General features: G+C 37.5%; 1 protein-coding gene across 6 annotated transcripts in view; it reads right to left on the reverse strand.

Annotated features, from left to right (window-relative positions):
* MARCHF7 (membrane associated ring-CH-type finger 7) overlaps positions 1-24,209 on the reverse strand; it is a 50,215-nt gene extending 26,006 nt beyond the window's left edge. For 3 of the 6 annotated variants that reach the window (XR_003906657.1, XR_003906656.1, XM_029934519.1), the window contains exons 1-3: positions 24,022-24,209; positions 17,402-17,488; positions 7,691-7,855 (exon numbers count right to left, since the gene is read on the reverse strand). Coding sequence is in view for 4 of the 6 variants with exons in the window: in XM_029934519.1 (XP_029790379.1) it covers positions 7,691-7,855; positions 17,402-17,422 (186 nt within the window). In the remaining 2 variants the exon portion in view is untranslated. Of the gene's footprint in view, positions 1-4,479; positions 4,578-7,690; positions 7,856-17,401; positions 17,489-24,021 lie in introns of those variants that run through there. The other 3 variants (XM_029934517.1, XM_029934518.1, XM_029934520.1) reach the window with 3 other exon arrangements.
* Between the last annotated feature and the right edge of the window lie 556 nt (positions 24,210-24,765).

The raw sequence follows: 24,765 nt of genomic DNA on the forward strand, positions 1-24,765 counted from the left end.
AGGAGGGGGGAGGTAGAGTTTCACAAGCCAGCTCCGCACTGTCAGCACAGAGCCTGACACAGGGCTCAATCTCACAAACTGTGAGATCATGACCTTGGCCAAAATCAAAAGTCAGACACTCAGCTAACTGAACCACCCAGGCACCCCACGTAGTATGGGCATTTTAACAATTATTTCAACTCAAGGGCACGGTACAGCTTTCCATTTTTCTGTGTCTTCTTCTACTTCTTTCCTTAATCAATGTCTCATAGTTTCAAGTATACAACATTCACCTCCTTGCTTAAATTAATACCCTGTAGGTATTTTACTTTATAATGCAGCTGCAAATAGGACTCTTTCCTTAATTTCTCTAACAGTTTGTTATAGAACTGCAACTGATTTTTGTCTATTGACTTTGTATCCCACAGCTCTACTCAATTTTTAAATACTAACAATTTTCTGGTTTAGGGTTTCTCTAAGCACTGTATTATCTAGAAAAAGGAGGCAGTTTTACATGTCCTCTTTTGATGTGAAAGCCTTTTATTTCTTTCTTGACTGACTACACACATTGGCTAGAGCTGTGAATATTATGTTGAAAAAAGTGGTAAAGAGTAGGCTTCCTAGTCTTCCGGTTTTTAAGTTTGAGAAGTTTGGTAGAATTTATACAAGTGATCTGATCCTGGCCTTTTTTTCATTTTTCAGGTTTTGGTTACTGACTGATTCAATCTCCTTACTCAATATTGATCTCTTCAGATTTTCTATTTCTTTATGATTCAGCCTTAATGGGTTATATGGTACAAGGAATTTATCTATTTCTATAGGTTGTACAGTTTTTGGCATGTAATTGTTCATACAATCCCTTAACAATCATTTGTGTTTTTTTTTTAATTTTTTTAATGTTTTTATTTATTTTTGATACAGAGAGAGACAGAGCATGAGAGGGGGCGGGGCAGAGAGAGAAGGAGACACAGAACAGGAAGCAGGCTCCAGGTTCTGAGCTAGCTGTCAGCAGAGCCCAACGCGGGGCTCGAACCCACGAACGTGAGATCCGACCTGAGCCGAAGTCGAAGGCTTAACCAACTGAGCCACCCAGGTGCCCCGATCATTTGTATTTTTATAGTATGATTTATTTCTGACTTTGAGTCCTCTTTTCCTCTTGGTGAGCCCAGCAAAAGGTTAGCCTATTTAACCTAATTTTTAAAAAAAGCTCTTAGTTTTCACTTATTCTTTTCTATTGTTTTTTAGTCTCTATTTTTTTAATGTTTTTAATGTTTTTTATTTATTTTTGAGAGAGAGAGAGAAACAGTGCGAGTGGGGGAGGGTCAGAAAGAGAGGGAGATACAGAATCTGAAGCAGGCTCCAGGCTCTGAGCTAGCTGTCAGCACAGAGCCCGACATGGGGCTTAAACCCACAAACCGTGAGATCATGACCTGAGCCGAAGCCAGACGCTCTACCCACTGAGCCTCCCAGGCGCCCCATAGTCTCTATTTTTTAATCTTTTTAATTTCTATCCTTTTAACTTTGGGCTTACTTGGTTATTTGCACCACTGTTTCCTAACACTGCACTACAAGTTTTAAATAATGCAAATAAAAGCCAAGAAAAGGAAATGAAATGTACACAGATTGGGAAGGAAGAGATAAAACGGTCTTATTTGCAGAGGACACCCTCTTGTGGAAAATCTTACAGAATCAACAACAAAAAAAATCCCTTGTGGAAATAAAAAAGGATTAAAGTAAGGTTGTAGAACATAAGGCTAATATAAAAAAAGTTTACTGCTTTCCCATTTGCCAGTAATGAAAAAGCGAATTTAAAATAAAAAAACTTTTACAACTCAATTATAAAGCAAAAAATAACCCAATTTAAAAGTGAGCAAAGGATCTTTGAATAGTGTTCCTTCAAAGATATAAAAGTAGCTAATTATAATTAGCAAATGAAAAGACAGCTAAATATCAAGAGTCACCAAGGAAATCTAAATCAAAGCTGCAATGAGATACTTCACACCCATGATAGGATAGCTACAATCAAATGTAAGATACGTATGTATGCAAAGACATGGCAAGATCAGAACCCCCATACTTAACTGCTGGTAGCAATATAAAATGGTCCAGCTGGTTTGGAAAATAGTCTGGCAGCTCCTCAAAAAACTGAACACAGACTTATACCATATGACTGAACAACTCCACTCTCAGGTATATGCCCAAGGTAACTGAAACCATAAGCCTGTATAAAAACAGTATATAAATATTTATGGCACCATTATTCATAATAGCCAAGAGATGAAAATGCAAATGTCCATCAGTGGATGGATGAATGGATAAACAAAATGTGATATATCCACACAATGGAATACTGCTCATACACAAAAAGGAATGAGGTACTAATATATGCTACAACCCAGATGAACTTTAAAAGCATGCTAAGAAGCTTGTACAAAAGACCATAATGTATGCTTCTATTCCTGTAAACGAAAGTCGAAAATAAGGAAATCTATAGAGACAGAAAGCAGACCAGTGGTTGCTTAGTGCTGAGGAGGAGGGGCAGTGCCTTGATAGCTAAAGAATCTGGGTTTTTTCCTTGAGGAGATAAAACAGTTCTATAATTGACTGTGGTGATGATTTGCACAACTCTGCAAATATATTAAAAACCACCAAACTATAGGGTGCCTGGGTGGCTCAGTTGGTTAAGCATCCAACTTAGGACCTGGTGATGATCTCACGGTTTGTGGTTTTGAGCACCACATCTGACTCTGTACTGACAGCTCAGAGCCCAGAGCCTGCTTTGGATTCTGTGTCTCCCTCTCTACCCATCCTCCACTTATGCTCTGTCTCCTCTCTCAAAAATAATAATAAACATTAGAAAAAAAGAAAAATAAAAAACACCAAACTGTATACTTCAAATGAATAAGTCATATGCTATGTGACCCACATCTCAATAAAGTTCCTCTTAAAAAAAGAACCTAAACAATTGCTGCAAATACAACCAATGTCATCCACTAGACAATGCTTAATTATGTAATGCACTGCAAAAGAACCAAGTCCAGAATGAAATCTTGGCTCCTCATTTCTATGAATCAGTGCTGTGACTGGGATGATTCCTGTGACTGCTAATTCCTGCTTTGAAAATTTTCCAGACCAAAATTATCTTAGGCATAAGTAACAACTTTGACCTCTTCTAAATGAAATCTTATATTCTAGCTTGTATTCAGAATGAGTAGTCTTTTTAATTTTCATAAAAAAGACAGATGATTTTTTTATGAATTCATCCATGCCCAGCTTTATGATAAATCCAGATAAGAAATCTTAACATAATACAAAAAACTCCCCAATACCTATATGAAGACTACCAGAAACTGGTATTTATTAGATCACTATGCTGTCCCTTTATGGAACTGTTTTTCACTGAGCTGTACTTTGGCATCATATCCTTTGCTAATGCTGAGGTTTACCATGAAACAACTTGACTAAACTAGGACTATTTAATAATATAAACACTAGACTAAAGGCATTGTCCACTTGCAAACCAAATTGTCAAGCACTGTTTTCTTTGAGGAACTGGTTACTTGTCCTTATGAACGAAACACCTTAAATGCTGAAAGCTGACTGTATTTACCCTGTGACCTTTCTGAAGACCAAAACAAGAGTCCAAGTTTAACATTAAAACACTGCAGGACTTATAAATGCCTACAGTGTTACAACTTTAATTCACTTTCAGTATTTTATCTGTATTTTTCCTGATTCTATTTTAAAACTATTTTCATTTTCTTGACTGATTATATGTATACCTGCATGTATTTAGTTCTTTGGAAGCTTGTAGTAAACATGTTAATGACCACTGATTCGTTTAAATCTTGAGATAACATAGTATGTAAAATACACAAGGGGCAGGGAGCTCTGTAAATTTATCTACAAACTAGAAAATATGTAAGCAAAAAGTCTCATTTTATCATTTATCATTCATCACATTATAAGTAATCTCAAAGCTGGGTGTTATACATAGGGGATGAATCACTCGAATTTACTTGAAATCGTTATAGCACTATAGGTTAACTAACGTGGATGTAAATTAAAAGTTCAAAATGAAAAAAACTGAAAAAAAAAAAAAAACACCCCCCCACACAAAAAAGTAATCTCCAAGCAAAACAGAGAAAATGTAGTGGGATTATAGTTGCTTAAACCAAGTTATAGAAATATACATAAAACTGGGGCTCCCGGTTGCAGCTCAGGTCATCCTCTCACGGTTTGTGGGATCGAGCCCTAAGTGGTGCTCCTAAGGGACAGCACAGAGCTTGTTTGGGATTCTCCCTCCCGACTCTCTTTGCCCCTCCCCTGCTCACATGCTTGTCTTCTCTCTCTCAAAATAAATAAAAAAATAATAACAATGAAAAAATAAATGTGAAATAATTATTACATATTGACAAAATGCTCCCAAATTCTTACTTTTTAAAATATGAATTACAGAAATTGTATTTTCTTTTCAAAAATATTTAAAATTCTACTTACTATTACCAAAGAGATAAGATGATCATAGTTTTCAACCATTCAAATTGTTAATAAAAACTTAAAGTCAACAAAAATTCCAGCAAGATTAATAACAGAGGAAGTCCAGCTTACAACAGCTGAGAACCAAAAGATCGTCAGAAAATCAACTGTTTAGAACTTAGAATCTGTATTTTCCCAAAGAAACAATGCTATCCCTCAGATTCTTAGATACACTATATCCTAATCATCTGACTGGGGGAAACCACTTCTCTTTCCAGATTTCAGATCCTTATGCATAAAACGACTTAAGTATCTACCATATGTTAATAAAGTTAAAAGAAAAAACTGTTCTACAAAATGTTAAGTACTATATAAATATAAGGTGTTTCCTGATTATTTAATCCTTAACATAACTGATCTATCATGTCTATCTTTCTGAAGCTTCAGCTTTACTAAGAGTCTGAGAAAAGGGGAATATGAGGTTGCAAACAGGCATGAGAAAACATCAGTAATTTTTAAAAATATTCCCTTTGATATTTAAAAGGAATGTAAATATATATTTTGTTGAATAGTATTAAGAGTATATAAAACTAAATATATAATATGTGATTTAAATATTCTCATAACATACTATCTTTTTAAACCAATTATAAAGCTAGGAAATAATGAATACAGTAACAATCATGATCATCATCATTATATTTGGAAACATTTGAAAGCTAAGTTCCAGCTACAATTGTTATTGCACAATAACAAAAGTGTTATTTCTTTCAATTAATCTTAGTAATAACTGTATGAGAAGCTACTATTGCCATCACTTTACAGAAGAAACCCAGAAATAAAATAATTTACACAAGAACGCAGAATTTTCAGTTTCTAAATCAAAACTAAAGAGCAAAGCAGGCTACGAGTAGTTGATTTAAGATTGGAAATGTTCCTATAATCCATTAGAAAAACTCGGATGTCATTTAAAGCAATTGAAAAACATTAAGACAAACTCTAAACCTGATTTATCTTATTAAAAATCAATGAAATATAAAAGTGGCCTTTCATGCTTGCATTTGTTTAACTTCCACAATGAAAATGGAGGCTTTTAGAGTAGTCTAGGACATTAAGAAAAAGGAGAAAAACTGGAAGGAATAGTCTTATAAATACATTTTAAAGTGGATGTCAGTAAATTTCCTAAATACAGTTAAGACTTTTATCACTTAATATAATTAGCTCTAACAATTATAATGAAAACAAATGTAGCAGCTAACACAGTGTTTATCATGTGGCGGGCACTATTCTCATTCACCTAACACTAATAATCCAATTGACTGATATGGAAAATAAGTAAGAAAGATGTAAAATAACTTGCCTAGGTTGACACAGCTAGCAAGTAATGGAACAGGACTCCAATTCAGGCAACAAAAGTCTGGTTTCAGTGCCTGTGCTCCTTACTAACAAGCTACATGAAAAGTTGGGGGGGAAAATCTGTGTTCTGAAAAGTCACAATCATTTAACCCAGAACTTTTCTATAGAATGCAAATATATAATTCTGTACCTCTGGTCAAGGGTCCTTTTGTCTAGAAACAGAATAAAAATATATATTATCAACCAATATTTAAAATGAAACTAAGTTGGGGTATCTGGGTGGCTCAGTCAGTTGAATGTCTGACTCTGGATTTTGGCTCAGGTCATGACCTTATAGTTCCTGAACTCAAGCTCTGCAAGGGGCTCTACAATAACAATGTGGAGCCTGCTTGGGATTCTCTCTCTCCTTCCAGGAGGTGCTCTCTCTCTCAAAATAAACAAACACTAAAAGATAAAATAAGAGGAGGGAGGACATCTGGGTGGCTCAGCTGGTGAAGCACTGACTTCAGCTCAAGTCATGATCTCATGGTTCTTGGGTTTGGGCCCTGCATTGGGCTCCATGCTGACACTGTACAGCATGCTTGGGATTCTCTCTCTGCCCCTCCCTCACTCGCACTCTCCCAAAAAATAAACTTTAAAAACAAAATAAAACGAAAGTAAATAGTTCATAAAAAGTGAGGAATGAGGAAGTATGTAGCAGATTTAGAGAAATATTTTACTTCAGTCTTTCTCTGAATATTTTATAAAATGCTTATTATTGTGTGGAAATATTTTAAAACTAGATTCTGCCATATAGTACATTACATGATATACATATTTATAAATAACTTAAGCGCAAAATTTCACTAAAGGGTTCTTTTAGATTCAAGTTGCCCAGACTTTTGCACATCACTTATAATTTCATTAGCTGTTCATTAGCCATTCAGCCAATAATGCAGTAAATTCAAATTTGAAAGATGAGCCATATGAATTACATTAAACCTAGAAATCATGCCTTCTGAAATTTATACTGTTTTATACTAAAACTATTGTGTTTATATTACTAATAAGACCTTTGAAAACTCTGCTGTCAATCCAAAGGAAAATTAACTACGTAAGAACAGCTCATGTAGTTTGACGTAGATTATGAATCTGCAAACTCCAAACTAACCATAAAAATAAAATCCCAAAGTTCACCTAAAAGGTGGTCTATTAACTTAATAATCACCAATAAAAACAAAATATTTATAAGTCATACTGTAAAATAAAAACGCATACGAATCATTACTCCATCACTGTTTTGTGCACATGCAGAGAAAAGTCAGATGAATTCATATAATGTTAAAGAAAGGGATGTAGTTTTTGGTCCTGTGACCAACTCACCTACATAGGTTAGTTAAATTTATACTTAAATTGATACTTATGTTTTTAAGTGAAGAGGCTTCCAAGTCTTTGAAATACAGTAAAATTGTTTCACATTAAGACCATCAAGGCCCCCTTAATTTTTCTGAGGTGGGGGAGGAGGGCAGGAGTATGAGCTGGGGAGAGGAGCAGTGGGAGAGAGAATCTTAAGCATGCTCCTTCCTCAGACTGAAGCCTAACCCGGAACTCGATCCCATGACCTGAGATCATGACCTGAGCCAAAATCCAGAGTTGGATGCCATCCAGGCGCCCCAGCCCACAATGCCTTCTTCATAATTTTGAAAAACATGAGTTTTTAATACTTGGTGTAAATAGTTATTCATTTTCCTGCAAATATATTAATGGGTTTTCTTACAGGGAGATTCCGATCCAGCTGAAGATCTTAAAATTATACTTTTCTAGTATCTAAAAAACATGTGGCCCCAGGGATTTTGAAAAAGAGACTATACACATATATTCCAAGTTAAGATGTTACCTGGTATTCAGAATCCAGTCTAAATGAAGAGTCTCGTGAGTTATAGGTATCATTTAAACTATTTCCTCTGCTTCCAGACATCATTCTAGCACTTAAAGAGCTGGATGGTTGAACAGAAATTCTCCTTGGAATCCTTGAAGGTTTAGACTCCATTCTTGAAGTTTCCTGTGAAATGCAAATTTTGATTAGTTGCTTTGGAAAATCATGCAAACTTTAGGTTCTTTCTTTTATTCTTTGGAGGTGGGAAGGGTGAGGACAAAGGGAGAGGAAGAGAGGAAATCCCAAGCAGGCTCCACCCTGAGCTTGACAAGGAGGTTGATCTTAATGACCTGAGCCAAAATCAAGATTCAAATGCTTAACTGACTGAGCCACCCATGCGTAACTATCAGTTCAAATCAAGAATTAATCTAGCAAATTAACTATATCAGGCATGGTGAATTATGAGACTATCAAAATTCCTCTTCTATAAAGCAGTCCATGGAAGGCTTTCTACTGCCCATAAAATGAAGCAAACTGATAAAAGTGGGATGAGGAACTCAGGTTGTTTCCAATTCCTGGGTTCTTTTCCTTATTCAATATTGTCTTTCTACAGAACTCTACACAAATTTGTAAATTTTTCAAAAGTGAGAATAATTTCTAAGTTTTCTTCACTAAATATTCCTTAATCTATACTAAGAGTCACAACAGCTATGTATGACTTTTCACCCATGCAGGTTATCTCCCACCTTTTAAGTTCACGTTATGCCACTTTGCTCGTTTTTGCTAACCAGAAGAAATCCAAAGAAAACTTTTGTTTTTATAAAGAGAAGGTGATGGGGTGCCTGGGTGGCTCAGTTAGGTATTGGACTCTTGATTTGACTCAGGTCATGATCTGAGGGACCTGAGATTCAACCCTACACTGGGCTCTGTACTGGGCATGGGATTCTATCCCTTTCCTGTGTGCACATGCACACAAGCCACACTGTCTCTCTCAGAAACAAAAAAAGGCAAAAAGTGGAAAAACTGCATTCAGTGTTTTGTAGCAAGCCATTACAGAGGCAGTGTGTACTGAGTAGCAAGTGACAACACCAACCTCTTTCCCCAGAAACTACATTCATCATCTCGGTATCAAGCTCCCATAATTTAAAATTGTGTCTATGAGTTTCTGTGCTTTATCTTAACGTATTTTGTGCAAACATTAACAAGATGTGGTCCATGGTGACAGAAAAGTCTTGACAATAGGTTATTTTTCAGGCTGGGAACATTCAATAGTTTTCACACATAAACTAATGGTATTTGCTTCTTCACTTTACACCAATTTCAGCTGACAAACAGTTTCACAGAAATACTCTACTTTTGGACAGAGGTGGACACCTCTGTGTATATAAATAGAAACATACATGTACTCTTAAATGTCTGGTTTTATTTGCTCAACATTGTATTTGTGAGATTCATTTGTGTTGTTGCATGTGGCTGTTATAAGTTCACTTTAATTGGATTGTATAGTATTTTACTATACACATAATTTATTTGCCCATTCTACTGTGGATGGACACCAAATTGGTTCCAGTTCTAGGCTATTACAAGTACTACTGTTATAAAGACATTATTTTAAACACATTTTTAAATGTTTATTTTTGAGAGAGCAAGAGAGCAGGGGAGGGTTGAGAGAGAGGGAGACATAGAATTCGAAGTAGGCTCCAGGCTCTGAGTAGTCAGTACAAAACTGAAGTGGGGCTCAAACCCACAAACTATGAGATCATGATCTGAGTCAAAGTCAGACGCTTAACTGGCTGAGCCACTCAGGTGCCCCTCACACTATTTTCTAAATTAAAAAACTTTAAAAATTTTCTGGGGAAAGGATTTAGAAATCTAAATCCTCATTTAGAAATGAGGCCACTGGGTAACTGAGAAACCACCAGTCTTGAGAGGAGAAAGAAGTGAAGCATAAAAGAAAGCGGCAAATAAAAAGAAACCATAATAATCTCAACTTCTTTCCCACTTTTAATGTTAAAAATTCCCTTACTGTTCTGGGAGTAGACTGAAATTAAAGCAACTACAAACAGATGCACTTCACTAACCTGACATGCTGCTTGTATTTAAAGTATTTGCTTTCCCAAAACATTAAAATTTAAACATTTAATGTAAAAATACCTAATTTATTTTTGGCATGTAACCTCATTAACTTACCAACCTTGGATTAATCACAACTTTCTACCTTAAGTTACTACAAAAGAATTTCCTTTGTTGATTATATTTACTTTAAAAACATGGTATGAGGCAGTACAGAAAAGATGGAGAGAGAAAAAACATTAAAACATACGGTCTATTATGCAGTAGGAAATAATAAAACAAACATGGAAACACAAAAGCATGATCAATTAAAATTATTCCACTAAGAATATCTAGCCCAGTAAAAGTTATACTGAGATATGATTAGACCAAAGAAAGCTTATCAAAAAAGGTCAGTTTTGAACTTTCCATTAAAACATGACTGGTTATCCTAGGTGCGCCTGGGTGGCTCTGTGGTTAAGGGCCCATCTTTGGCTTAGATCATGATCTTGCGGTTAATGAGTTTGCGCCCCAAGTCAGGCTCTGTGCTGGCAGCTCAGAATCTGGAGCGTGCCTCGGATCCTGTGTCTCCCTCTCTCTGTTCCTCTCCCATTTGAGCTCTGACTCTCTTTCAAAAATAAACTAGTAAAAAAAATGGCTATCCTTAGGCATCTATTTGCCCCTCTTTCCAAAACCTTTGTAAGACAATAAATGAATCCAAAAACTTTAACCATGAAAAAAGGACAGGAAAGGGGACCACAAAAGGCAAGAAATTTCAACGTGTATTTCAAAAATCTAGAGGAGGAGGAGAGGTACAATAATTCAGCAGAGAAGATAAAACTATATCCTAGGCACTTAGAAAGAGGTAGCAACTAAAAAGCACTTAGCACACTAATAAGAACAAGACCTAAAAGTACCATAAAAAAAAGATGCATGGGGTTGAAAGTGAGCTGAATTAAAATCTGTAGCTGGAACAGTAAAACCCCAAATTCTTTCCCGAGCTTCATTCTTCCCCAAATCAGAATAAGGATTCTTGAAAACAGGATTTCAGAGGCAATCCACCTCACCTAAATAAGTATACAATTATCTCTACAGGGGTAAGTGTAAAAAAAATAAATAAATAAAACAAAATCGATATGCTCAATATTCAGACCTGAAAATGTTTTCCTGGTCTTATTTCTACAATATTAACATAAAATGAAGGGATTTTACTGTTGGATCACCAAACAAAACACCAGAGATAAGATTTCTGGACACTGACATTGGGACTGCTCCCAATTACAAAGCTAATTTGCCACAGGTGGTGTCAGCCCAGCACAGAGCCCAATATGGGACTCTATCTCACAACCCTGAGATCATGACCTGAGCTAAAACCAAGAGTTGGATGCTTAACCAACAGAGCCACCCAGGAGCCTCTCTAATCAGCTTTTTTAGTGCTTCCATCAAACAGAAAAACAAAAAGGATCACTAAGCATCCAAGAAAATCTTCCAATATGAAAGACCAGGGTAAAAAACAAAAAGTGGAACTTAAAATTTAAGGAAAGGAGAGAACTACTATTCAAAAAGGGATCAAAAGACATCCATTCATTAAATAACAGAGTGCTTAAGAAAGCAATAAGAATATAATGAAAAGCTTCTGTGTCCCATTTTGAATGGGACATGCTTTTTAAAAACGATACATTAAACTAAATTCAATAGAACTTTTAAGAATAAATGGAGAAATCCTCCCAGAAGCAGAAAATACAACTTTAAATTAGGAGATATAGCCAGGCAAATTACCATCTGACATTAGCCATGGTGAAAAGACAGAAGAAAGAAACATTATCAAAGAAATAAGAAAGATATAAATCTCCACATTGAAAGGGCTCTAGAGTACCCAGCAGGATCAAAGAAAAAAAGACCAATACTAATCACAATTTATCATCTTGAAATTTTAAAACACGAAAAATAAAGGGAAGACCCCCTACTGGCTTCTTAATTACAATTTTAAAAACTCTTAAGACAAAGAAGCAATTGCCTGTAGTACTGAGAAAAATGTTTAGCCTTGAGTTCCATCCAATCAAGAAACTAGGTGTAAGGTGGAGAATAGGACACATTTTCAGACATCTTAAGGAAGCTAAATGAAGAACATGTCCTAGAAAAATGAGAATATAAAGAATGTTAACAAACAGATATGGGACCCAGGAAACTTAACTAAGTAAAGGAAACTCTAGACACAGAACACAGGAAATAGTTCCAAAGCACAAGGAACAGCTAATCCAGACTGGAGCGGGTTCCCTGATAATATGGTAAGCTTTGAAAATTACTGGTAAATATGGAAATTATTTTGGAATATGTCAGAGAACATTATAAAATTGGGAGGGGTGCCTGTGTAGCTCAGTCAGTTAAGTGTCCGACTCCTGATTTTGACTAAGGTCATATCATAGCTCCTGAGATGGAGCTAGGCTGACACCACTGGGCCTGCTCAAGATTCTCTCTTCCCCTTTCTCTTTGCTTCCCCCCCCACCCCGCCCATAAATACCTAACTTATTGGGAGAAAATGCTGAGTATAAAAAAACAAATGGCAAATTAGTTTTTTATTAGGAAAACAGAGTTACTGTTCAAAAAGGGGGTGTTTGGCAAAGTGAGCCTTAATATTTACATAGTTATACTAATGTAAACATAAGCTACCAAATCAATAATTTTGCTACAAACATGCTGTGGAATAGAGGTGATTGAGGAAGACAAAGGTAAATAAGAAAAATATATATAATACTAAAAGTCATGGATAAACACATTATTTAGAAATATGAAGATAAATTCTTGAACAGCTAAAAAGTTGAGGGTCAATGCCTTTGGAAAGGGACAGGGAAGGAAGGGTGGGACAAAAGACTCCTGTGAAGTAGGATGACCAGGTTTCCTGGTTTGCCTAGTATGGCCAGAAAAGTCCTAATTTGTGCTCATTATCCCAAGACAATTATTAACAGTCCTTGGTTTGTCTCTTAAAAGTGGCCTAGTTTGTAGTATAAAGCATACAGTCACCTAACATAAATCTTTTCTACTTTCAGTTATTTTATAAACTATTTATTATTATACTTACAAACTTTTTTATTAAAAAGGATTATGAATTTGACATTTAAGAAGGCTTACATTAGTAGTAAGAATATCAGTGGTTAAATCCTAACATTCAAAAGTCCATAAATGATTTCACAAGTACCAGATTTATCATTTTATTAAGGTGGCTTAAAAATCCTAAACAAGGGGCTGTATTTGTGACGAGTATACAGAGCAACAAAAAAACATTTTTTTAAAGAGATACAGGCCCACAGATGGTTCTTTAACAACAATTATGCTTCTTAATCATACCTTATAGTTTACTTTGTATTTATACTATTTCTTACTTGCAGCCTTGACCTGCAGAATGAAACTAACCTAGTAGGAAATCTGTTCAAAACAAACCTCTTGGGAGAAGGCAAAGAGGCAGAGTCCTCTGAGATATATAATTTATACTGCATAAAACTATTTTTGGCAACTCCTCTACATAAATTGATTAAATTCTGACAATGTAGGTGTTACCAGAAAACTTATATAACTTGGTTGCGTAAGTTGTAGGTCAAAAGCACAAAAAAAACTGTAGAAAAAAATAAAATGTGCAGGTCCTTGGAAAACTTCTACCAGACCACCTACAAAGTACTATGGAGGCATCTTTTCAAGTCGTGATGCTTAGTGTGTGCTAGACACATTAACACTAACAAAGGTATGAGGTGAGAGGATAACATTGAATGTGAACATGGAGATAGTAACTAAGAAGATATCGTAGACAGAAAACAAATCACATAAATAACCATATAACTTAAATTGCTGTGCTATAAAAGAAAGGTGTAAGCAAGAACAGATTCTCAGAAAAAGGTATTTGAAGCTTAATACTTTGAGACTTAAAGAGCACAAAAAAAGTTCATGTGTACAATCTTTCCTCAATGGTAAAATTAATAGTCTCTTAGATTTTTCTAACACTGTTATGTCTTTAAATCTAAATTTCTTTAAATCTGATCCCAGAGTTGGCTCTCTTTCTGTGTGGTAATAAAACAAACACATCACCAAGGTGCGCAACACCTATGCAAAAGTATAGGACCCTGAAAGTCTGATGCTAACTAACACACTTACATTTTTTATAATTTCAACCCTGAACTCCTGTTTTATAAGTAAAGTCAGACAGGACAGAGGACCATCAGTCTGAGCAGAGGGTATGTAACTATTGCAGTATCTTCCCACTCAAGCTGGATATAGCACTCATGATTGCTATGAAACTTCCACAATACAATTTATACTCTTAAAGTCCCATGCAAGTCCTAGGCATCATGGGTCTACCCAAATTATGTGTTCATGTCCCTTATCAACATATTTGACTAGTAAGCTGAAGCACAGCTAGCAGCAAGGGGATGTTTTTCCATTCTCTCGACTTGGTTTGAAAGCAGAAAGAAGGAAGTGAGCCACAAAAATCTTTTGATCAATTTGAGAGTTTTAATTTATTGAACTTCTCAACTTTGGAAATGAGGTCTCTCAGGTGAAGATTCTGTGAAGCAGATATTTAACTGCTAGTTTACCTAATTAGTTGTGATTTTACCCTATTAAGTGTACCTTCACCTTGAGGCATTTTAACAATGACTGACATAAATAACAGCAGTGGAATAGTGTTCATACCAACTCCACCATGTATACAGTCTGTTCATCTCCTACTCTGTGACTTTTAGCTACTAGAAAAATTGACTATTTTTTTTTTAGATTTTATTCTGCTGGGTTTCCTAAGAAACTCTCTGAAAAGCTCTTTAAAACAAGTTCATGTTTTCCAGTGATCTGCTGCACACTTTAAGAGATCTTTAGGTTAAAAAAAATAGTGTTTTCTACCTATAAACAGCACAATTCAAATCTATTCTGTGGCAAAAATAATTCCTTACACCTTCTCTTTTTCAAATAAAAAGCCTAAAAGAATTCCACGTCATCACCTGACATGCAAAATTCTGTAATTCTGTGCCTGGTGTTATCTGCAAATTACCAAGATCTCATAATCATGTTAAATGCAACTGAAAAATTACCTCACAACTTATATTGGAATACAAACAAATTAAAACTGAATTTTACAAGGTTTTCCAGTAAGACTTACAGAGATATCAAGGCTACTCTGGGTGAACAAAATTAGTCTCTAAAAACACCATACTAAGATCTGTCTAAAGCAAACTCATCATTAATCCCCACACCTTCTTCCTTTGTATTTCATTCTACTAATAATGCACCATTTCCAACCAAACTGTTTTTTTCTAGTACCTTAAAAAGAAAAGTCTAAATTCTTTGGCCAGCATCCAGAACTCTAAGCTACTGTTTCCAGATAATTTCCAATTATGACTTAAAAAAAAAAATCCTAGTTCCAGTTCAACTTTTAAAAGCCACTCAATACTTTCAATGTACCAGGTGGGGTGCTATATACTCAAAATATAATAAAACCTATCTCCTAAACTCATCCTTAAGGGGTACAGGGAGTGAAAGTAATAAAAATAAATACATAAATATGACTGCAAAATAATAAAAGTATAACAAATATATAAAATCCTATGGAAGAGAATCACAAGTTCTTGATAGATCATTCAAAGCAATCCTTCCTCAAAACAATGAAAAATGTTACACTGAAATACAAAGAGCACCTCTTAAGAGCAATGAAGGAGTGACAAGATAATAAAGAATTACTAGGTCAACAATGATGGGGAAATGGACACAAAAGCTACTTCTGCCCTGGGAGCATTTGTAAATCCCCGGAATTTAAAATTTTCATTTTACCACTCTTGTGGAAGAAATCAAAGCCCGGGACATGCACAAGGCATGCTTATACAGATAATTTTACTAGTCTCCCAACTTTTCTCTGCTTGAATATTTTTTTATGAAGTTTATTTATTTGGGGGAGGAGGGCAGAGAGAGAATCCCAAGCAGGCTTCATGCTATCTGTATGTGCCTGAAACAGGGCACAATCCCACAAACCGTGAGATCATGGCCTGAGCCAAAATCAAGAGTCTGACCCTTAACCGAGGGAGCCACCCAGGCATCCCTCTGCTTGACTGTTGTCAAGAAGTCAAACAAATCAAATAAAATTGGGCCTAAGTGTTCCCCCACTGCTTCATGGAAAGCCACAAGAGACCATCATTCCAGCTCCTAACATACCAAGAATGAGCCGGATAATCTATAAAATCATTTTTCTTGAGTCCACCAGAGCTGAGGCTACAAGGCAAACAGATGATTTGAACCACAAAGAATGGTAAAGTCTCTTCACAAAAAGGTGGCCATCAAAAAGGTTGATAAACAGCCAAAATTTATCGAATTCTTAAATACATAAAGACAAATATTTGTTAGTGTGAGACACTTTAGTATCTGTGGGAGCCTCAACGCAGGGTAAGTCTTTTACACAGGCCTCCACTGAGTGCTCCTAACAAAGAATAACGACAGAAAAGAGATCTTAAAGTCTCATTCTCTGTAGAATGCCCATTCAGGGCCTGCCTATGTTTACGAAAAGAGAAGGAGAACTTGAAGATCAACCACGCTCCAGATCCTGCAGGAGTACAAGGTGGGACTGGCTTTTGCTAGTAAAGATTATGAAACCCACTTCCAGCACAGACTCTAAACTGATACAAGGTCTTGGTCTGTGTGCTGACTGCAGAAAGACAATGTAACCTGCTTGCCCAAGATACTCCATCAATACAAGGAAGAGATCAGTTGCTTTTGGGTGGGATTGGGGAAGATGGCAGGAGTGTGCATGTACTCTAGACTCAGGAGGCAGCTTCTTAAGTAAGGACAGAAATCTTAGGGCAGCCCCACATCTGAGGACAGGGCAGAGAGAGTCTGTCTAAGATAAGAGAAAGATGTACAGAACTAAGAACACTCCCTTTTGCCCTAAGCTTTGCCTCAAGTAAGAAAGGTAGTTTGCTGCTGAGAGAGTTGTAAGAACCAAGAGATCCCTTAATGCTACAGATGTGCAGGGCCTGAAGGAAGATGAGGTAGTGAAAGAATACTTAAATCCTCTAGTATCCAAGGCCTCACACAAAGCACTGTGTAGTCAAAGTGTACTCTGGTGCACTCTGAAGATAAAGTGATAACAAAGTTCAAACCTAATTCAACTACTGACTAAACCAAATCAACCTGTCACACTGACAGAAGTGGAGTATGTCCAATGTCCACATCCAGGCTTAAATATTATTTATTTCAGTCTCTAATTTTACTTACAACGTTTGGCATTTAAACAAAAATTATAAGACACATGAAAATACAAGGGAAAAAGAATCTCCCCACTGCTGGGAGATAAGAGAGTCAGGCAGAACAGGATGCACATGGCTCTGATGCTGGCAAGGTAGAAAACTGATGCATTTAACAGTAAACTAAGCAAAACTAAAAACTAGGGAACAGGCTAGAAGAAAATTATCAAGCATGAAGCATAGAAAAACGGATGATGGTAAATACAGAAGAGAGGGCTTCAGACACACTGAAAGACTAAGGAAAGCACCAGGACAGAGAAAAAAATTGAAGAGCTAGATACTGGCTGAAAATGTTTCAAAAGTGACAAAGGATCAGAGTCAGGAAGCCCAGCAAATATCAACTAGAATAATTAGCAATTACATCAGTACTCACACCAAATTGAAAATTATACTTAAAAGCAACAGAAACCTGAAAATCCCATGGGACCATTGATTGGGAATAGCCAAAAGTTCCAGATGAGAAAGACTTCAGAGAAGGGAACGTCTGACTTGGCCTCTGAAGAATAAAAACAGAAAAAGGAGGGGACATAAATATGCTAAATCACGTTAAAAAACTGGAAGATAGAAAATGATTTGAGGGCCAGAGTGAAAGGGATGGCATGAAAGTGGAGAAATGAATAGAAAGGGCTCTAAAGAAAATGAATTCATAAAACAGATTATATCCATATCATAAAGGCAATCTTATGTCCTCTGCTGAAGAGTTTGTACTTTAACAAGACAATGGTTTTCGGGGCACCTGAGTGGCACAGTTGGTTAAGCGTCTAACTTCAGCTCAGGTCATTATCACATGGTTCATGGGTTCAAGCCCCGCATCAGGCTCTGTGCTGATAACTCAGAATCTGGAGTCTGCTACAGATTCTGTGTCTCCCTCTCTCTCTGCCTGTCCCCCTTGCTCACTCATGCACTTTCTCTCTCTCTCTCTCAAAAATAAATATTAAAAAATGGTTTTGAAAGCTTTTACCACTAGTAATTTACATATATTCTCTTTTAGGACCCCACAAATTATGTTCCTGACAAACAGACCTTTCAGAGATCTTTATCTAGTTTTGCCTAGTCTTACTAATAAATTCATAAACATCTTCCTGCATTTCTTACAATACTGAATTTTACTACCTTTGTGGAATAAGGGAGAACAATCTAATGCTCTAAACTATAGGCTTGGGAGCTACTAAGCCTACAGTTGAAACAGACTAACAAAAAGGCCCCAGCCCCATCTACATTAACAAAGTATAGCCCATACCTAAGACTTTTTCCCTTAAGAAACTAAGATTAAGATATTAATTAAGATAGAAATAAATAGAAAACTGAGGCTAGGCACACTAAATTAAGCATTGCCCAGTTCTTAGTATATGAGCCAATTTCTAACTATTTGCAGAAATATGATAGCTAAGGGGCCTCTGGATGGCTCAGTTGGTTAAGCATCTGACTCTTAATTTTGGATCAGGTCATGACCTCATGGATTTTGAGTTTGAGCCCTGCATCTGGCTCTGTGTACGAAGCCTGCTCCAGATTCTGTCTCACTGTCTCTCCCCTCCATCCCCCCTGCAACTCGCTCTCATTAAAAAAAGAAAATGACAATAAGAATGCAAGCTATGAGGTCCGTTCTTTACTTGGTGTGACTCTAAGCTTAATTTTTCTAATGCTTAATTTCTTCACCTTCACAAAATGGGGATAATAATAGTACCAAGTTCAAAGATATATTGTGATCTTTGCTGGGACATAGTATGTATTCAGCAAATACTCGCTATTAAGCAATGCCATCGCCATTAAAAGTTTTCATACAGCTTAGGTAGACATTCTATTGGCTATTTCATTACTTGAAATTTGCTTTTAACACATAGTAAGTCTTTTAAAGTCATGCACAATTATTACAGGAGGATAATTGTTACAAGATAAAGAAATATGCCTTGCCCACTGGAGTATGTACATAAATATTGGGAAAAATAAGCATCAACATTTTTTTCTGTTATCTCTGATTGGGTTTTGTTTTCTTTCCATTTAGTTTTAGAAATTTCTTTAATGTACTTGCTCTTCCTTTTATAATTAAGAGAAGCAATTACTTAAAAATGAAAATATTGTTTTTAATAATATAATAAACTCTAGAGAACTCTAAGAATAAGTCCCTAAGTTGCAGCACTACTGGTCTATCCTCTTTAGTATCTACATGCCACAACGGAAAATAAAAAATATATTTTTAAATTTTTTTAATGTTTTATTTTTGATACAGAGAAAGACAGAGCATGAGAGGGGGAGGGGCAGATAGAGGAGGAGACACAGAACTGGAAGCAGGCTCCAGGCTCAGAGCTGTCAGCACAGAGCCTGAGGCAAGGCTCGAACCCACCAACGTGAGATTTGACCTGAGCTGAAGTCAGAGGCTTAACCGACTGAGCCACCCAGGCGCCCAGAAAATAAAAAATATTAAGTAATAAAGTACCCTTGTAGTAAATACTAAGTAGAAGATAAGGTTAAAGTTAAAACCACTCCACAAAATGTTTAGAACACCTCTGTTTTAAAAAATTTACTATAAAAATTTTCAAACACACACTGGAGACAATAGTCTCCACATGCCAATCAACAGTCTAATACCAATCAACAGTCTAATAATTATCAAAATCTGACCTATCTTATAGCCTATTTTACCATCGTCTTTTTTTTAATGTTTTATTTATTTTTGAGAAAGAGACAGCATGAACAGGGGAGGGTCAGAGAGAGGGAGACACAGAATTGGAAGACAGGCTTTAGGCACTGAGTTAGCTGTCAGCACAGAACCAAATGCGGGGCTTGAACCCATGAACCATGAGATCATGATCTGAGCCTAAGTCAGACTCTCAACCGACTGAGCTATCCAGGCTCCAATCCTCTATTTTTTAAAAGATTTTATTTTTAAGTATTCTCTATACCCAACTTGGGGCTTGAACTCATAACCCCAAGATCAAGAGTTCCATGCTCTACTGACACAGCTAGGCACCCCACCATTCTCTATTTTAAAGCAAATTCCAATCCCAACATCTTTAAGAGTGCATATTCTTGAACTGTTCTATGCAACCTGTGGTAAGTTATAAAACATGGCTCCAAATCCTTCCAAGTATGCACACCTCTTTGCATTATGATGCTGCTTTTCTGCTCAGAAGTGCTAGACTCTTATTTTCCCCACCCCCTGAATATGTGCCAGTCTTGTGAGACTTACTTTGACTAAGAGAATATAGTGTTACATCGTATGATTTGCAAAGCTGTAAGTCTTACAACTTCCACTTTCACTCTTCTTGGAATGATGTCTTGAGACCCCTGCATCATAAGATGACTGCATGGAGCAAAGCCTTCAGGTTAATGGATACCAACTGTCAGACATGTGAGTGACACCATCCTCGACCCTCCAGTCTGGGAAATCCTACAGCTAAATACTGGTATGTGAATGAACCCTGGCAAAACCAGAACTACCCAACAGGCACATAGAAGTGTAAAATAATAAGCAGTAGTTTTAATCTACTAGGTTTTGAGGTGGTTTGCTGTGCAGCAATAAAGTAAAGCTTCACAATTCATCCTAATTTCTATTTTGCGACAATTATCATTATGTACAGTTTCTATGAAAAACCATTTCTACCTGATTCTATCTATTTCAGGGTCTAATTAGAATTGGTCTTAGATATCTAGGGGAGGGGCACCTGGGTGGCTCAGTCAGTTAAGTGCCCGGCTTCGGCTCAGGTCATGATCTCACGGTTTGTGGGTTCGAGCCCCGTGTTGGGGTCTGTGCTGACAGCTAGCTCAGAGCTCGGAGCCTGCTTCAGATTCTGTGTCTCCTCCTCTCTGCCCCTCCCCTGCTCATACTTAATCTCTCTCAATAACATTAAGAAAAAAAATCTGTAAACGTAAAGTTTCAATCTTCAGAGTGACTGCCATTTTAGGTTTTTTTTTTCAGGAACGTGAAAAACACATTATACTGAAGTGAAATAATAATAGAAAAATGAGAACCTAGCTTTTAAGGTTTAAAAGCTGCCCTATTTTAAAGTTGTTGACAAACCTGGGTGGAGAGCAGTAGGTGATTTCAAAACCAGGTATTGAATTTATGTAGTCTAACTGGTAGAGCCACAGAGAAATATATTTGAGAGCAAGAAAAACCAGCTTTGACTGCATGAGTTCAGACCAAAATAAAAAATTTAAGATCAATGAAATTTTACTCAAGCCAATTCTCAAATTATAATTTTATCCTTTGCCCTTGGGTTCATCTTACATCAGCAACTTCAAAAAAAAATTTAATGTTGTACTTATTTTTGAGAGAGAGACTGAGAGAGACAGCATGAGCAGGGGAGGGTCAGAGAGAGAGGGAGACACAGAATCTGAAGACAGGCTCCAGGCTCTGAGCTAGCTGTCAGCACAGAGCCTGACAAGGGGCTCGAACCCACGAACCACCAGATCATGACCTGAGCATGACCTGAGCAGAAGCCAGACGCTAAACCGACTGAGCCGCCCAGGCGCCCCTATCGGCAACTTATTAAAGACAGAATTTCTATAAAATAATGATTTGTGAGGAGATAAATTATTTCACTATAGCAGAATTTTGCTTTAGTGAATTCAATAGATCTTACAAGTAATTCAAAATCTTACTCATTTTACATTGTAACCGTAATGGGATCAGTTGTTAATTCTGTTATTTAGGAGTTTAAAGGTTCATTAGTTAAGTTTAAGTTGCTGGTTAAAAATAGTTTGATGGAAACATTTCACTCTGCCTTCCACCTATGCATTTCCCACTGTTCTTTATTACTGACAGTTATCTGCAGTAACAAAGATGTTGTCAGTAAAGATGACCTAAAAATCACTGTTATTGGGCTTAAGTACATAATAGCTTTCCATTCCCAATAGCACAGAGCACTTTCTGAAACAGAAGAGGTTTTTCATGTTATCTTCCATACAATTTGTTGCAGCTATGGGAACAAACTGTCCATTCCTAAAACAAAATAGGATACCATGACTTTGCAGTTTCCTTATCAAACCCCTAGTCTTCCTCACATCTCAGTTCAATGAGCAATACTACCTGTAAAAATTTCCCCAAAGATTAAACACCCCTCTTCTGTCCTCCCACAGTACTACTATGTACTTAGACTGAAATAGCAGTTGTTTATACATTAGTCTCATTACTAAACTATAAGTTGTAGAGGGCCGATGAGGTGTCCAGCTCATTCTTGTAATGTGAAGCCCCAATCCAGTAACCAGAATACAACAAATAACAAGTTATCAAAAATGTTTTACATAATTTGATAATTTTGCACTGCCATTTTCCTAAAATTTAATATTAAAATGTGGGCAACTCTTAACATATGCCAGATAAAGAGTTATGTGAAATGGATATAGAAGTCATTAAAGATTGGGTGCATGAGAGTCATGGATGAAGTCTCATTTGATTATCCGACATCTTCATGTAGAACATATGTGCATGTCTATATAAGGGAATCTTTGTGCTTTATCTTGGAAAATAAGCACTCTTGCCAGTGTAGCAGAAAAGTAATCACCTGCAGTGAAGTAGGAATTTTTAATCATTCTCATTCAAGACATCTGACTCCGTGTGCAACTTTGGAAAAAGTCAAGACTATGCATACCCACAGGCTTTTAAAGCAAAAGAAAATTTGTAAAAAGTTCTTATCGAAAAACATTTGCAGTAGAGAATTTATATAAATACAGATTACTGGGGGGAAGGAGGCATTACAAGCAGAGTAATATTTTAAGATTATTCTAACCAGAATATAAACAACTAGACGAGGTATCAATTCCAATTGCTTATATCCATTAAAAATTCACTTTGAGAGTACTATGTCCCCGAGGTGTTGACTACTACAGGCTACCTCATCTAATTTAATCCTCACATCAACTCTAGTAAAATTGCTGTTTCTAAGAAAATCTGGAGAGGCTAAATAATTACGGCAGAATTAAGACTCAAATTCTGGTCTTCTGACTCTAAATGCCTCATACACCACTGCTGTTTCACAAAAGACTGTAGACCTGTAAAGGAAATACCGACCTCATTTCTGAAAGAAAATGTTCACCCTCACGAAGAAAATCTACTTACATTCTTGTGTCTGACTTAACAATATACTGCTTGATTTTTAAAACAAAAATTCATTTTTAACCTTATCTCTTAGTTCTAAACAGAAAGGGAATAAGGGGAAGTTTAAAAAAATTTTTTTAAGTCCTACCAAAATAAAAACCCTTACTAAATTCAATTTCACTTTGGCACATTTACTCTCAATAGTGCCAAAGACAGTAGTGACGTATCCATTACCAGGGCAGATTTCCCTCGTATATAACTATCTACATGTATACGTAAGAAAAAAATTAAAAAATGTATTTTATGGTGTGTGTTTATACTTGTTCATCTTCACTACGCAGTTCCATCAAAATTAGGGCGTATCTACAAATGGTGCCTTCCATATTTTTACTTCTTCCGCCAAGAGGTTCATTTTTTTCACATACCATCAACTCTTTCAACTCGAAGAACAGGCAATTTATCACAATACAAAGCAATCACAAAGTGTCACAATATTTAAAAAATAGGGCAATCAATGAGCAAAGCGTCACCGCAACTTATGGGGCTAGGAAAGTCCCTTCAAGACCGGGTTGGCAGAGCCCCAAACTTCCGCGCCCTCCACACAGCGCTCCTTGAATTCTTCACTCGTGACTCGCCCGGCCCGCAGGGCTCAGGAACACCCTTCTTACCCGGATCCAAGAGGAGGGCGCCAAAGGCCAAAGTAGGGCCGAAACCCATAGCTCATGCCAACAACACGTCCATAAGGAAGACGTAAATCTGCCCCTCTTTCCGTCACAAACTCCACCACGACATGAAAGGCCACCGGGAGAGGCCTGCGCCAGGCCGCCCTTCGTACCTGGGGCTCCGTATCACGCTCCTCCGCCCCCATATAAGGACGGAGGCAGCAGCCTCCGCGTTCCCAGGCCTGTAAGTCGTTTTCTTCCCTCCCCCACGAGGCCTACGTTAGAAGCAACTCCCAGAGAGAGAAGAGCCCGTGCGCCGCAGCTTATTACCTTTGGTCCCGAGCTGGCAATGAACAGGGCGCGTCCCTCTCGCAACGACCGCACCACTACCTTCGCCCTAGGAGTTCTATGCCTCTAGCTGAGGCAAAGCAGTCCGCAGAGAAGCACAATGGCGACCGCCTCTCTCCCAGATCCGGCGCAGAACCAGTCGCCACCGTTAAAAGCCCCTCCCTTCTCCTCCCCCAACTTCACGGACTCCGCCGACATCTCGCGAGAGGGGCGGCGCTGCGGGGAATCCGAGAGCTGCGGGCGGGCTCGACGTACCCTACCGCGGGGTGGTGCTCTGACTGCGGCAACCGTTGAGGGGCTGCCCCCTGGGAGGCAGCGAGGCGCCACCGGTAAGCAGCTCTGGCTGGTTGGCCGGCGGGCTAGTGGCTGGGCTGGCGAGGGTGCGGACGCCGGAAGAGGGGTGCTGGAGGCCCGGCCCTGGTTGGCCGCCTCGCCTATTTGACGAGAGGCTCTAATTCAGCCTCGCCGGTACCCGGCGCCCGAGTTCACGCCATCGGCTCTTGCCCCCTCCAAACCAGCTGGACCCACTGTTCGAAATACCGCCCAGCTCCTTATTTTTATTTTTATTTTTATTTTTATTTTGTGGCGCTTGGTAAGTGGCGCTTGGTAAGTGGCGCAGTGAATGTTTATTGACTTGAATCAAGCACTGCCTTTTCCGACCTCCCCTCCTCCCACTTCTTGCCGGTCCTGCCGGTGGTCTGAGAGCCCCCACCTTTCAGGGTAGGA

This window comes from Suricata suricatta, chromosome 3 (genome assembly GCF_006229205.1).
Source record: "Suricata suricatta isolate VVHF042 chromosome 3, meerkat_22Aug2017_6uvM2_HiC, whole genome shotgun sequence".
Taxonomy (NCBI): Eukaryota; Metazoa; Chordata; class Mammalia; order Carnivora; family Herpestidae; genus Suricata; species Suricata suricatta.